Source organism: Urocitellus parryii, chromosome 11 (assembly GCF_045843805.1).
Source record: "Urocitellus parryii isolate mUroPar1 chromosome 11, mUroPar1.hap1, whole genome shotgun sequence".
Classification (NCBI taxonomy): Eukaryota; Metazoa; Chordata; class Mammalia; order Rodentia; family Sciuridae; genus Urocitellus; species Urocitellus parryii.
The window spans coordinates 30,747,752-30,763,500 of record NC_135541.1 but is presented as its reverse complement, the minus strand read 5'-3'; the positions used below and the strand labels follow the sequence as shown (position 1 = coordinate 30,763,500).

The 15,749-nt window shown below is 37.8% G+C and overlaps 1 protein-coding gene across 2 annotated transcripts in view; it reads left to right on the top strand.

Moving 5' to 3' along the window:
- The window catches only part of Efcab14 (EF-hand calcium binding domain 14), a 36,369-nt gene extending 23,610 nt beyond the window's left edge, over positions 1-12,759 (top strand). The window contains exons 6-11 of one of the 2 annotated variants that reach the window (XM_026397745.2): positions 1,251-1,355; positions 2,383-2,577; positions 4,259-4,345; positions 5,733-5,844; positions 7,557-7,682; positions 10,686-12,759. In XM_026397745.2, the coding sequence (XP_026253530.2) occupies positions 1,251-1,355; positions 2,383-2,577; positions 4,259-4,345; positions 5,733-5,844; positions 7,557-7,682; positions 10,686-10,861 (801 nt within the window). In that variant the 3' untranslated portion in view covers positions 10,862-12,759. The remainder of the gene's footprint in view (positions 1-1,250; positions 1,356-2,382; positions 2,578-4,258; positions 4,346-5,732; positions 5,845-7,556; positions 7,683-10,685) is intronic. The other variant, XM_026397746.2, reaches the window with a different exon arrangement.
- The last annotated feature ends 2,990 nt before the right edge of the window (positions 12,760-15,749 follow it).

Genomic DNA, 15,749 nt, shown 5'->3' with positions numbered 1-15,749 from the left:
TAGCTAAGATGGAAGTAAACCCCTACAGTGCCCAGTAATTGTTTTTAACTGTCTCTGGGTCTCCTAATGCTGTTACATGTGTCTGCAATCATTCAGAGACCTAAATTAATCACTTAGGGGTAACAGCGCCAAAAAGGATTTGTGAAGGGTGTAAAAGGATGGCACAGCCCTTACTGTCTTGCTGAAGAGATGAGTTATATGTATGAAAGCAGGACTAGTCAAAGCACATACAAGCACATACACTAATTTCTAGATCTGACCCACGTGCTCTCTACAAATTTCAGAGATCTGAGTTTTAAATTGGGTAGTTTGTACCAAGGGGACCAGAGCTCTATCAGAGAGCTCAGGAGGGAGGATTTTTCATTTTCTTCAAAAACAAAAATTCTTGTTATTTAGTGGGAACTAACCCAAAGGGAAAAGCATTGATCTAGGCATCGAGACAATTGACTTCTAGTTGGATCTGCCACTAAGGAACTCTGACCCATAATAATAAAGACCCCTTTCACTCACCAGTTCTTTAATCTTGAGCATGTTTTCAAGTAATTAATCATTTTCTGAAATACTTTTTCCTAATTAAAAAAAAATGTCTGCTTTGCTTTCTAGAACTATTGGTTTTCCTTCCTTTTCTCTTTAATGTTGCTTTTTTTCTTTCTTATAAAACCAGGGTTGATAAATGCCTACATTGTCAGATTTCAAGGAAAACAGTTTACTCTCACCAATTACATTCTGTTGTAAATAAGTCTGCCTCTTTTTAAACTTCCATGGCTGCCAATAGTAATCCTCCTGCTGACGTACTTTATACTAAGCCATATTATAGGCTGTGAAGGATTAATCTGTGCAGTTTTTCCCACTGATAGGAACAAATGTATATAAGATTTAGACTGAGTTGGTCACAGGAATGTTCTGGTGATTATGTAGTTTCTCTGGGAGTATGGTGATGGGGGAGCAGAGAAATGGTTTGTAGGGAGTTCATTCCATTAGAGACTGAGAAGCAGACTAGGAGGATCTCAGTTTCTTGGGGCAATCTGGGTGCAACTGCTCCAGCCCATGCTTTGGGCTAGACATCCCCAAAAGTCCGTGATGCCTTCAAAGCCTAGCACAAGACTAGTCACACTATATATTCTTAAGGAATGCCTATAGATTAATCTGTGGGTGCACTCTGGGGGAGGCTAGAATGTTACAGGATCTTCCCAGATAGTTAAGTAGACCTAGTAACTGTTGCCTACACTAAGCTCCGTTTATGTTAACAGAATCGGCACTTCTCAAATTGGACCAATGGAAGCAACAAAATCATTCCAGCACCCTCAGCTACATCAGAACTTGATAATAAAACCCACAGTGAGAATTTGAAACAGGTACCTTTGATCTGTGGCCCACAACGGGGTGTGATGGAAGCCTGAGGAGTTTGGGCCTAGCTTCATGGTGCCTCAACAGGCACATCAAACCTCTGTCTACTTGCTGGAGAGCAGAGAGGGATGCATGTTGAAATCTTGGGATCCAGAATCCTGCCCTGTCTTTTCTTTGGCACTCTGCTTTTTCCCCTACATGTCAATCAATGGAGTAAATTCCTTTTCACATCTTGAAAGACATAGAATAACCAGATTATCCTGAAACTATGAAAAATAGCAATCTAGGCAAGTCAAAGATGGATGGATAGCAGATTAATCCAGAGTGATGGCTATTTTAAACCACAGTAAATTCTAAGAATGTTAGGAAGCATATCCTTGAAAATCGGGATTTTCTAAAGTCTAAAGACGAAAGGCAAGAGAGGAGAAAAAAGAATATTGAGTTCGGAATCACATTAAAGAGAATAAAGGAAATCTTCACTAAGAAGAATTTCTGTCCTGAGTTTAATGCCCTTTAAAACCTATAGTCATCATTCCTTTTTAAGTAGCAATCAGTTCTAGAGGATGTCAATAAAAATAATTGAATCTTGTACTAAATAATGCACTACTTGTTATGGTTTTGTTACAAGCCAATTCAGTAATTGGTATTGTTCCTAAGGTAGTTTTGTACTGACAAATTAGGTTAATGGAACTTTAAGTTAATAACCCAGCAGGTTTTCCTGCCAGCAGGTGAGGTAAACATTGGGAAATTAATTCTCAAATGCTCTGCTTTCTAGGACCAGAGAGTGAATCATGTAGGTAGTCCTCTTTTCCTTCCCCTCCTGTCAAACTGAGATCAAACAATTCCAGAGGGCGAAAACTAGGAACAATTTAGTGTGGAAGAGACAAAGCAGAGACAGACAATTGATAGTCACAACCAGGAAAAGGAGTTTACTTCAGTAACTTGACATAATAATGGTTATTTGGTGTTGTTCCTCTGCTTTGCCTAATATTCATCTTTAGCTGGATTCTGCAACTTGCTTTATTTCCACTCCAGGATATCCTGTACCTTCATAACTCTTTAGAGGCGGTAAACAGTACCCTAGTAGCATACCAGAGACAGAATGATCTTAAACTCGAGGGGATGAATGAGACACTCAGTAATCTCATTCAGAGAACCAACCTGATAGAAAGCAATGTGGTTTTTGCTCTGAGTGAAGTAGAAAACACAACAAACCTGACCTCCAGCATGGTAAGCCTTTTCAGATCTTTTGTGACGTGTTTTGTGTTGCACTGTTTTATTTGTATCTAGATGGCGTTCCATCACCTTTGAGGACAGTCTTCTGGCATATTTGAAAGGCTGCACATTTGTAATGTGCTTAGTCCATGTCTGTGTTAGTATTTACACTAGGTCTATGATGTGAATGGCACAGCAGTGCTAGACTAGATTTGGAAAGAGAGATGTGGCAGAATCAGGTTGTTTGTCAAGGCCTCACCACAAGTTGTTGGCAGAAATGACAAGTTATTGTTACCAGTGCCCCAACTGGTAGGGAAGTTCTGTCACATACTTCCAAAGGCAATCTTGTTGATCTTTTTTATAAGTCATTAAAGCAGGAACAGAGACAGTGACAGTTATGAAAAATCTTCTGCTATTTCTTTTTTTAGAGGGGATGGGTGTTACTGGGGAGTGAATCTAGGGGTGCTCAACCACTGAGCCAACATCCCCAACCCTTTTTTGTATTTTATTTAGAGACAGGGTCTCCCTGAGTTACTTAGGGCCTCAGCCTCCTGAGCCACTGGGATTCCTCCAGGTGCACACCACCACACCTGGCTAGTTCTTTAAGCCTGAATTTGACTTTCTGAATTATCTTACTTCTCTCTGCATATAATGTCAGGAAATCTATTTAAAATAGATTAGGTCAGATCAACTCAGCTTACGAGATGACCAAGTCCAGTACCTCATTTTAAATATAAGGAAACCAAGTAACCTACTAAATCACTGATGCCCCCTTTCTCTGCAGTTTTCATGTTCTCAATGAATAGAATGTGATTTGTTTTGGTTTTGTTGTTGTTATTGTTGTTGTTTGTTTTGTTTTAATTACCTTTTACATACATTGTATGGGTTCCCTGTAGATTATTTTCTTAACAGCTATAGGCCCTACCCTTAAAAGATTTCATACATATTTTTGTAAAGATATGAAACCAAATACAGGAAACTGTACTATAAATTCAAGTAACCACCAAAGCTGTAAGCAAGCCAACACAAATTCAAACCCTGGCAGATGGCAAGGAGTGTTTGAACTGGCTCTGCCACAGTGGAGCCTTGGCAAGTTGCCTGGATATGGCTTTGAGGGGTAGAATAGGACGACCTCTCCTCCTCCTCTCCTTCCTGCTTTACAGGGGTGTGTAATTTACTACAAAGCTGTGAAGATTAAAGGAGCCCTATTCTTTTAAAGCCCTTTTGAACTCAGCTAATCTAAGTAGGAGCTGAGAACCTTGAATGATTTGATGAATGTTATACCTTGAAGGTTTCAAGGCTTCTTGTGAAAACTTAACACCCTCAAACTTCCTGTACTGTCTCTGCTTTCCCATTTCATTTTTCTCTAACATAAAAAACTGGTAATAGTATACATCTGTCTTACTACTTTTTCTAATGGCATCCTACCCAGCCTAGATCTGGATAAAAATTCTGTCACCTTTTATACTTCATAGTTTGTGATTGAAACATCTAGAAGCACCATTTTCCACTTGGTCTCTCTGTAACCTTCCTCCCTCACTCTTCCCATTCTACCACTCCTCTGCCATTTCTCTTGAAAGTGTTTAGACTCTTTAAGTGAGTTTGACCATTTTTTTAAAAAAATACTAGATGTCATTCAAATTTTTTAATGTTTATTTATCTTTAATCTTTCCTCTTATTCTTTTTGCCCTCTAAGATGAGTGATAGAGCTGCCATTCTGAAAAGAGAGTCTTTGGATCAAGGGGCCAACAGAACTGATATCATAAAAACCCAAAACATAAAGGTAAATAAGAGGAAGTTTAACCTAAAGTAAAAATAAATGCATCAGCATCTCTCTGCTTGTGACATGCTACTTTCTTCTCAAAAAGAGCACTTTGGTCTCACATGCTAAAACCTCAAGACAAAGCAATTAGTAAATTAGTATATTAGTGAATAAATGAATATCAGGCATGTATCTTGTGCCAAGCTGGGAGGGCCATGGTGAGCAGGATAGACATGTGATCCTTATTCTGGTGAAGCTCAAAGTCCATCAGTCAAAAAATCTGACACAGAAGTACATAGATAACTAATCATAAGTCTGATGAATGCTATAAAGGAAATATATAGGGTATGTTGAGGGGGATCAGGAAGGCTTCCCTAGGGAAATGACTTAAAACAGTTGCTTATTTATGATGGAGGGCAAAGGTATAGATCATCTAAAAATGGTGTCCAGCCTCAAAATCATTTCCTGCGTTTTGGTTGCAGTCTTAATACAGACATTAATTCACTTAAGTGTCAGTCAGTTCCCTTCACCTGTACCTTTCTCTTTTTTGTTCTACCCAAACATATTGTAACTATTAGGGTAGCGATAGAAGAGAGAAAAATACATATTGAATAAAAGAAATGTGAGATGAATTGATGTTCTAATACCTGTGAGATCAGATCTTTCTATAGTAGCATAAGCAGTTAGAAACTGGCCTTATAGAAGGCAGACTTTTCTCTTTATAATTAAATTTATTTTTATGTGCCAATCTGGATCTTCCTAGGGATAAAACAAAGTGTAGGGTGAAAACTTTTTAAAAGATTTAAACAAATAAGACTTTGAATTAAAACTATTACAGCTCCTTTATGTTTCTGACAGTTGTTGCTATCCATTGTCCATCACCATAGGGGAACAGAGGGAAGTATAGAAGAATACTTGTGGTTTGTTTGTGTTCAGCTGTTTTTGTTATTTTTTCTTATTTGTTTTTTGGGGGTTTTTTAGGGTGGTGCCGGCATAAAGCTCTACCTCAAGAGGTCTGGTCACAAGGCAATGTGAGATATTTAGGACAGTTATTTCCTTCGTGTGATATAGCTCCTAAAAAAAAATACCCTCCTCATTTAGGAAATGGGTGTCATACAGGTACCTGAGCAAGGGTACATTTTCTTTCTTGCTGATCATGCATGCCTTCTCCCATCAGCCAAATGTTCACAGCAAATCAGATCATCTGGAGCATAATGTTGCCTTAATGGTCTAGCCTCAAATCCAGCTAGACACATATCAACACTGAACAACAAAGATATCCCTGGTATTTGTTCATTCATTCCTTCAATGCCTTTAGAGGGAACTTTCTCAGGGTCAGGTAAATAGTGGAGACTCAGGTGAGATCTTACTTCTACCTTAAACCTTCTTTGATCTTTGTTTTGAGCAGAAGGAAGAGAGTCCAAATTCTCAGGTATCCAAGCTGCGAGAGAAACTGCAGCTGATCAGTGCTCTCACAAACAAACCTGAGAGCAACAGGCCTCCAGAGATTGCAGATGAAGGTGAGCACTGGGCTGGCTTGTGAATATTTCACGCAGGCTTGGGCAGCTTGCTCCCACACAGGGAGTGGGAAAGGTGTTTCAGCAGCACTGATCGAACCGAGTGAGTGATGCCTGAGCGCACCGAGATGAAGCTGATGCACTTTGCTTTCATTTAGAAAAAGCCCATTTTGTACATGATTTGTACTCTGGTCTATTAAGGGAAGAATGGGTAATGTTTAGCTGGAAATAGACTTCTCCATGCTGTCTGCATCCAATTATAGGCAAAAATGTTACTGTCATAACATATTAAACCAGCCCTAAATGTTGTTTATGGGATTCTTCATTTCTGTATAAAATTTACTTAAAAATAAATTTTAGTCTTTCTGTAAATCATTAAGATATAATGGTAGGATTATTGGTTTAGAAGGGTGCTTGACTTTGGGTAGGGACATAACTAATTAATATTAGTAGATGCATTTACCTCCATTATGGACATAACAAAGGCACTAGACTGTGTTGGCTTTGACCCCTCCTCCAACAATTATTATTCAGTTTGAAAAAGCAATATAGCCTCCCTTGAATTCTTTTGGTTGAGAAACAAACTACAATGGGAGGCCTTGTCCTAACATTTGGTGCTATATAATCTTATGGTGACCCTCTTTTAGCACCAACTTACCTTGTAGCATGTATTCCCAGACCAGGCTTATGCACATCTCCCAGGATGTTAAAGATCTTTAATATCCAGCTTCTATGCTGTTGTCACTTGGCTGCTTAAACTCCTACCATCTACATATGTATAATGCTAACTTGTACTATGGTTGGAGTATCTCTTATCCAATGTTTGAGACTGGAATTATTTCAGATTTTCAGATTTTGTAATATATATATATATATATATATATATATATATATATATATATATATTGGGATATATATTTTTGGGTATGGGTAGACAAGTCTCAACATGAAACTTATTTATGTTTCATATACACTTTATATACATAGTCAGATAGTTGTTGTTTGGGGGGACTTTTTTTTCCTATTGTTTTGTTTTCTGCAGTTCTGGGGCTTGAACTGAGGACCTCACACATGCTAGGCAGGCACTGTGCACTGAGTTAGATCCCCAGTCCCTGATAGTAATCTTATGCGGTATTTTTATGCTCCTTTTTTGGGGGGTTGGGGGGACTGGGGATTGAACCCAAGGGCACTTAACTACTGAGCCACATCCCCAGCCCTTTTATATTTTATTTAGACATAGAGTCTCACTAAGTTGCTTAGGGCCTCGCTAAATTACTGAGGCTCAAGGTCCTCCTGCTTCAGCCTCCTGAACCACTGGAATTACAGGCATGTGCCATGGTGCCCAGCCCACCTTCATTTTGACTATGACCCATTACAGGATGTCACATGTGGAATTTTCCACTGGTGTCATGTTGGCACTCAAAAAGTTTCAGATTTTGGAGCATTTCAAACTTTTTAATTAGGAATTTTCAACCTGTATCCCATATTCCAGCAGGACTTCTACTTGAAAACTTAATGTAATGTGATCTTGATTCACCTTCACTTGTCTATATACATCTCAATCCAAGTCTTTAACTTCACATATCACTGTGCTTCTTAATTCTCAACTATTTCTCTTAAATTAAGTACATATCAATTGCCCTAAAAGGTGACCTTTAATACTAATTTAATTGGGTGTTAATTTGATTATACTAAAGCGAACGTGTTTGTTACAGAACAAGTACAGAGTTTCACATCAAAGCCATCAACATTGCCAAAATTCTCACAATTTCTTGGAGACCAAATTGAGAAAGCTGCCCAACTAAGGCCTGTCTCCCTACCAGGAATTTCTAGCATTGAAGGTAAATTTTTATACTTTGGTATAATTGTGGGAGTGTTTAAAGTAATAACTTTTTAATGATTTTTTTAACTTATGAAAAAAATACATCTAATATTTATTGAGTACTTCCTGTGGACACTTGATATGTATCATCTCATATAATCCTGATATCTCTCCTATGAACATAAGTATTCAAGCATTATGCCTATTTTACTGATAGGGAAACTGTCTTAACTCTGAACAGCAAATAATTGGTTAAGGCAGAATTCAAGATGAGACTGTATGACACCAAAGCTTGCATTCTTAACCAGTATACCATCGGGTTTCCCCATTAATGTTTCATATGAGCTTCATTCATTCACTAAGTACCTCATTAAACCACATACTTAGCAGTGAGGATACAGTATAAGATTCAGTCTCACTTTCTTTTCTCAAAGATATCATAGTATAGTGTAGAGGGCAGAAAAGCAAATATAATAATGTGAAAGTAGTAAAATAAAGTAAAAATTGACCCAGTTTTTCAGGGCCCTCCAAAAATGAGGGGACTTTTTCTGAATATTAGTAAAATAAACAATAGGAAGTATGATTCACATAAAATATATTTGCATTATTTCCAATAATGTGTTCTACTCATTGTGATGTTAAGACCTTTTTGCATTTGCTAATTCCCTGGAAAATCACTCATTCCTTCCACCTCCCTTTCTCTTGCCCTTTACTTTAGCTTAGCTGCAATTCCACTGGGAAATATTAACTCCTAGGACTGGAGTAACCTCCTCCTGTATGCTGCTATTTGAATTCGCCCATGTTTAGCACATGTCACTCTTGTGATTTCCTGAGGTCATATAAAATGTAATTTACATGGACAATGTCCATGTCTTATTCACTGTCTTATTCATTCCCTAATCTCTAGCACAATTCCTGGTACACACAAATATGTTAAACAAATTAATGTGTTACCTACACACTGCAATTAATACTTAAAGCATAGATAACTTACAGATTTAAATCTCCATTTAAATGTTATCATTTTGTTTTTTCCTATCCCTGATTTTTGTCCTATTTTGGTGTGGGGGATGGAGAGTGCGACATTGAAGGGCAACATAAGTTGTATCCCCACTCTCCTATATCAAGAATTGATGAGTATGAATCAGGGAAAGACTGGCTGTTCAATCAGATTAAGGAATACCAGTCTGAACATTTGTACTTCAGTCTTTAACATAGGCCTGAGACACTTTTGAAATGACCCAAAGCAGCAATCATTTTTATTTGAGTTCTGCTACAAAATACATAGCATGTTATATAAACTCATGGTACCAAAAAAAAAAAAAAAATTGTTTTTTCTTCTAGCCACTTGGTGGCAGGCATGAGGAAGAAGTGTTCCACTTAATTTTCTGGTTTTCAGAGAGCTTTTGTGGTTTTACTAGCTGCATTACTGGTCCTATGACAGGAGAGTAGGGTCCTGTTTAGAAGTTGTTTACAAGAACTCATTTTTGGACTGGATTTGCACTGCAATGGTTTTCCCTCCCTTTGGGACATTTTCATTCTTTCCAGGTACCAAACAGCAAAAGGCTCGTTGAATGTAAGTATAGTCTTAAATAAATGAAGAAAAAAAAAAGAATTTAGGAAGATTTTTAAAGAAATATAAGCCTTCTTTAGTGTTAGAAATTAAATCTTCTATTTGACTGTGAGGACAAAATGAAGTCCTTTTAAGTGTTAGACTATTGATAGAAATTCTCCAATCCTATTCACTGAAATAGTGTCTTGAGAATTGAATTAAAAAAATACAGATCATCTGGTGGCATTGCTCTGTTTTTTAGCTACCAGAAAGAAAATTGGGAGTGCGGGGGGCAGTGGAGAAAGACAATGCTTTGAAAAGACACAGTCTTTTGGGATAGGGCTGTAGCTCAGTGGCAGTGCCTAGCATGTGTGAGGCACTGGGTTTAATCTTTAGCACCACATAAAAAATTAAATAAATAAAGGCATGCTGTCCATTTACAACTACAGAAAAAACTTTTTTAAGGAAAGATAGTCTTTGCGTGTGTGTGTCTGTCTGTCTGTCTGTCTTCTGGGGGTTTTTGTTGATTAGTGTTTGAATTGTTTCCACATTGGAACTATTGGGAATAATACTATTATGAATATTAGTGTGCAGGGTCTTGTAGATGTTTTTTCATCCCCCTTGTGTATACGCCTAACAATGGAATTGATGGTCATTGCTAACTTTTTGAAGAACTGCCAAACTATTTTCCAAAGTATCTGCACATTTTACATTTTCGTCAGCGATATATGAGGATTTAATTCACTTTTCCATATACTCGCCAACACTTTTTGATGACAACCATCCTAGTGATTGTGAAATGGTATCTCATTGTATTCTTGAGTCCCTGGATCTTAAGCTGCTCAATTTATGGATCCAAAGAGACAGTGTTCCATAGATAGTAAGAAAACTAGTCTACATCTAGCCATGTAAGAGTTATATGACCTTAGGCAAGTTGCTTTCCTTTATGAGCTTTGGTTTTCCTATCAAAACTGAGAGAACTAATTGTAATGCATTCTGCTGTCATATATAAATAAAAAAATTACATTAAAAAAAACAGAGAACTTTGAATTTTTGACATTTTTACTGCTTATGGATATCCAAGACATTCCTCCAGTCCCCACTCAGACATTCAATGAGAAATATTACAATATATCATACTCTGTTTTATAGACTAATTCCTATCTATCAAACAGGCCTCTATTCCTTCAACATAGATTAAAATCTGGGAAATTGAAAGGGAAGGCCATGGACAGAGAGAAAGTCAGGTCATGCATTTCTCCCACTGCTTGTATTTTGGGGGGAAGGTGTCATATAATATTCCTTTCATTCTTAAAGGATCAAAAATTAGTCTGATTTAGTGAAATTCTAAATGTTACCCTCTGGAAACAAATCTGCAAAGTAGTTTTCTTTTCAATATTGTAAGAGCCTATTTTTAATTGAATTTCTATATAATAGATATATACATTTTTCATAATTCCTTTTTGACAGATCTTCAGGATTTATTCCACAAGACTGGCCAGGATGTGGATGGGAAACTGACCTACCAGGAAATCTGGAACTCTCTAGGTTCTACCTTGCCAGATCCAGAGAGCTTGAGAGCATTTGATTCCAATGGAGATGGAAGATACTCATTCCTGGAGCTAAGAGTAGCTTTAGGTGTCTAGCCTCAACAGGCGTTATTTTAGGAATGGATGTATACCCTGGACTACCTAAAAACTACTTACATAACAAAAACAACCCTTTTATGCATCAGCCCTCTAGTCCTCCAAACTATTGTAGCAAACATATTGCCACCTTCTAACTTGTTTGAAAAGCTATACAAAAGTTATTTTTTTAAAAAAGAAAACCATTTTACTTATAATCTGATGTTCAGAAATCTATATAATTTCTTGAAACCAGTAATATCTTACATTTTAAAATTGCCAGGAAAAGAAATAATAAAGCCCTCTTTTTTTCTCCTTCCTTTTTTTTTTTTTTTTTTGAGGGGAGGAGACCTTATCTTTTAAAACTGGAAAATGTATATACAGAGAGAAAAAGCCACCTTTTATATTTCATATAAATTTGCCTTAAATAGCTGCACTTTATAGAGACTCAGAAAATGTCTTGTCTTCAAAAGATAGGCCTTTTCTGTTTGTAAATATTTAAAATGAAAGAAAAATTGTGCATATTGTGTGGAAAGTAGAAAGAATGATTTTAAGCAGGATGTGAACAAATTACTTATTTTAAAAAATCACTTATTTGGGTAACAACTGAAACTATATTCACATATACTTAACTCATCCCCTCCTCCAAGGACAAGGTGCTGCCATGGGGTTTAGCCTGCAGATAGGGGCATTGATTCAGGGACTGGATGCTGTGGGACCAGTGCTGGCTCCATACTTAAAAAAGTTGGCTTCTGAGAGTTTATTCCTATTCCCTCAATGAATCCCAACATGTGAACCAGAGAAGTCTTCTTGAGGATTTTTCTCATTTTCTCATTTTTAATCCTCTTTTAGGGTTTAGGAACACAAAAAGTTATCCAGTGGGGAGCTACATTTTCCCTCAAGTGAGTTATATTATCTTTCCTTATCCACCTACACAAGTCTATCTTAAGGCTATAGCTGGCTCCTACCTTCAGTAACGTCTCCATTCTGAATGGCAAAACCCAAGTCCCTAGTCACTGTCAGGGTATTAGACTAGCCACCCAGGGTATTAGAGGAAAAGGGTACATCTACTTTTAAAACAAGAAACTACCCCTTTGAGATTTTACCTGGGAGCCAACCAAGAACCTGATGGATTTCTTGGTGAGATGACTAAAGCCAAAAATAGTTGTGAAATGAAATGTGTGAAATCATATTGTTTTCTTACAGATATCAGCTCAGAAGTAGATACAGGCTTTCTGTCCAGAGGATGCCAAACTATAGCTGGCACTACAACAGAAGCCTTCATACGATGGTAGCAAGTGCAATACTTCTCCCTTATGGACCTGGCACAGCAGGTCCCGGAACTGGAAGGAATGGTCTAAGTCACTTGTATGTTGAGTTACACTTGCTGTGTTCCCAAAGGCAATCTTTGGGTAGCACAAAAGGAAAACTTACAAAACTTAACTTTTCTGTAGTCAAGTGAGGGAGAAACTAGAGAAGCTCTCATGGCACCAACTTCTCTAGTAGAGTTCATTTTTCATTTAATTTGTCCAAGACCTATAAGCCAGAACAGTCCAGTACCCTGAAACATGTAAAGACTGGTTTTTTCTTTACATTACATTCAGCTTGGTGTTAGCTAACCTTAAATTTTTTTTGTAGAAGTATTAAAATTCAGTTAAAGCAGGACAGCGTCTCTTCTAATGAATGTGTCTGCTTGTCATTATTGCTTATGTTTCTCCCTTTTAAAATGTTTTTCTTTAACATTTCCCTTACCCATCTATGTTATTTCACTTTCATGGAAAAGTTAAAATTAGCCTGGCACTTTAGGAAACTTGATAATTTTTTGCTCTTCTGGCTGCTTTCCATGCCCTTCTCCTTTTTAATATATACACCCTTACAGATTTTGTAACAACCAAATAAAGTTCTAGCAATAAATTGAATTATACTGCTATGTTTGTATATACTGTACCATAAATAGTATGTCTGTACCTGGAAGGTATTTTTTTGATAACTGATTTATATGAAATATACTTGAGGGTAATGTACCTTGTCCTTTTTAGTTTCAAGTTCTTATTCATAGGCAGATACATTCAGGACACCTTAACTCTTTGTAGTACGTAGTTTTCTTTTACATCCAATAGCTATATCCATGGAAAACTCAAGGTTTCTTTTTTTTTCAGTTTCTCTTCTGTTCTTCCTACTTCAAGCTTGTCTGCCAGCATCACCCCTGAGCTGTATATAATGCCAACCCCTCCCCTGCCAAGTCTGCCAGAGGCATCGATGCTGCACTCAGGCCTATGATACCTTTGTCATCCTGCCTGAGTAACTACCATGTCTCCCAGATAGGTAGGTATCTCAACTTCCTTTGTTCAAGTTGAGCAGACTCTCCAGTTTACAAGCCCCAGAAACCTATCACTTAGTGTTAATTTGGGATTTATATCTATATGCTGTCCCCACTTACCCAGCCTGTGCCTTGTGTTTGGCTATAGTGAAGCCTCACCTGCCACATTTTCAGCTCTGTGAGAAAGCTTGGGAAGTGAGTGGTATGAATTTGACATTCATTGTAAATTCTTTTACCTATTCCTTCTGGCAGCTCCTATCACTTCTCTCCTTAGTTTCCCAAAGCACAACCTTCTTGACCCTTTTATTCCATTGCCTTATATATATATGTGTCGGCATAATGTTTACTTAAATAGCCTCCCCATAAGTCAGAGAGGCAAACAGGTACTGTAGAAAGAGAAGACCCAAAGGAATAAAGTGCCTGGCTTCAAGATGACTGCAGAGTACCTAGCACTCAGGAATGAGTCTGAGGCAACAAAGCTGAGGAATGGACCTTTCCCCTGCTGTTGGCTGTTTTGCATTCTCCTGCAGTTTTCTTTCTTTGCAGTTGCTGGACATAACCCCTAGAGCCCCCCTTGCTGGTCCTGCTGGTCACAGTTGAGGATTTTGACTATGATGGGCTCATACTCGTAATGGCCTGTTGAGTTGTTTTTAGTGACAGCTTTTGTTTGCTGCACACCTCATTGGCTTGCCTGCCAACACCAACTAGATGTGGTTTCTTTCATAACCAAACCAGAACACATTTGGGTATCCTGAGACTTTATAGAGCGTGTATTGTTTGTTATATAAACCTAACCTACCTTTTTTCGCATATTAAGAAATACAAATCTACTTTGTTCTAGTGGAGCTATTTTGGTAACATATAAGCAATTTTGGTTCTGTTTAGGGAGTGAATTCAAGGTTTTCATGACTCAATTTGAGCTTTATTTCATATCAGTGATACAGCCATTTTAATTTATCTAAATAAAACATTTCTTTTTTTCTCTCACTGTGTCTTATTAAAGCCTCCTCCCACTCCTTTGGTTCTTAAGAGAAAGAAAATATGCTTTGATCCCTATGTTTAATGGATTCCTTCCTCCTTTGAAAGCAAGGGCTAACAAAGGTGGGCACAAAGCAAGTGTTCTAGAAAGAATCTACCTTCAGAATTAAAATATTGGGCCTAAAGAAGTGAAGACTGTAGGTCTTGGGCTTTAGGCATCTGCAGGGTTGAAGGGGGCAAGGTGAAGAAGGGGCAAGTTGAGGGAGGAGTGAACCTCTGCCCCTGTTCTACCAGAGAAGACCCACTTGGTCCTGTTTTATATTTTGAGATACAATATTAGATCATGTTTACAAAGGGGGAGGAGTCCACTTCCTTTAAAAAAAAAAAAAGTAAAAGAAAAAGGCTTAAATCCATTGCTTGAGAGAGGTCATATAGATAGGACTAAGGCTTTACAGTTGCTGGACCTAATCCTTCAGCCCACACCACACACAAGAAAAAAAAGAAAAAATTAACTACATGTTTACGAAGTTCTGAGAATCACAATATCTCTCTCTCTCTCTCTCTCTCTCACACACACACACACACACACACACACACACACCCCACTCCACAAAATAGGCAAAAACTGGCCCTACCTCAGGGCAGTCTACATTTAAAGTTTAGATCAAATATGGTGAGTGGGTTTGCTCATTTCCAAAGTAAGTGCAGAAAATTTCTGTGACAGAACCAGGCTTTCATATCTTTAAGTTGGGGTCAAATAGCTCATAATTATCTTTGTGTCTCCTTTTAGGACCATTTCTAGAAAGTATAAAAATTATTAATATTCCCATGTAAATAGAGCAATAGGGGACTCTTAACTTTTCGGCAACCATGGATTTCTTAAGATACACGATATAGATATTTTTATGTGTATAATTTTAGGAGGTACTCAGCAGCCCTTCCTCTAAGCCACTTTGTAGACCAAGTTTATGACACTCTACACACACTAACGCATTCACCAAGTATGTTTTAACAAGACATGATTAGGGAAGGGATACCATGGGGTAAGGTGGAAAGACCAAGAACTTTAATGTTAGGCAGATGTAAATTGGGCAACTAGCTCATCAACAAAAAGAAAAGATGATATATGCCCTTGGATCTTGTTTCTTCATCAGTATGAGAAGAATCATAAGCCATTTTGCAGTATTCTTGTATTAGAAGGTGGCATAGCCACTGTGGACTACCATAGCGGTGTGCCCTCAGCACCTGTCACTCTGGCAATTGTATTTCCCATCCTGCAGAACAGCAGTGCCTTTGAAGACCTAGCCCAGGGCTTGAACACAATAAATACTGGATGGAGGGATTTGAGCTCATCTGCAAGTATTGGTTCAATGTGTCTCTTCAAAGACAACCTCCAATTCTCATTGTATTGGTGAGACTTGTGCCCCCATCAAACAGCGGAAGGATACTGTCCTCCTAAGGCAAATGAGACACAAAAGAGTAACTTTTCAAAAATCTTTAATAATGTAACATCTAAATGGGCTCTGATCTCTGTGTCAATATTACTTTCCTGAGGTTAGCTCCCTTTTCTAATACCCCTAGCACCTAAAGCTCCCACCTTCAGCGAGGAGG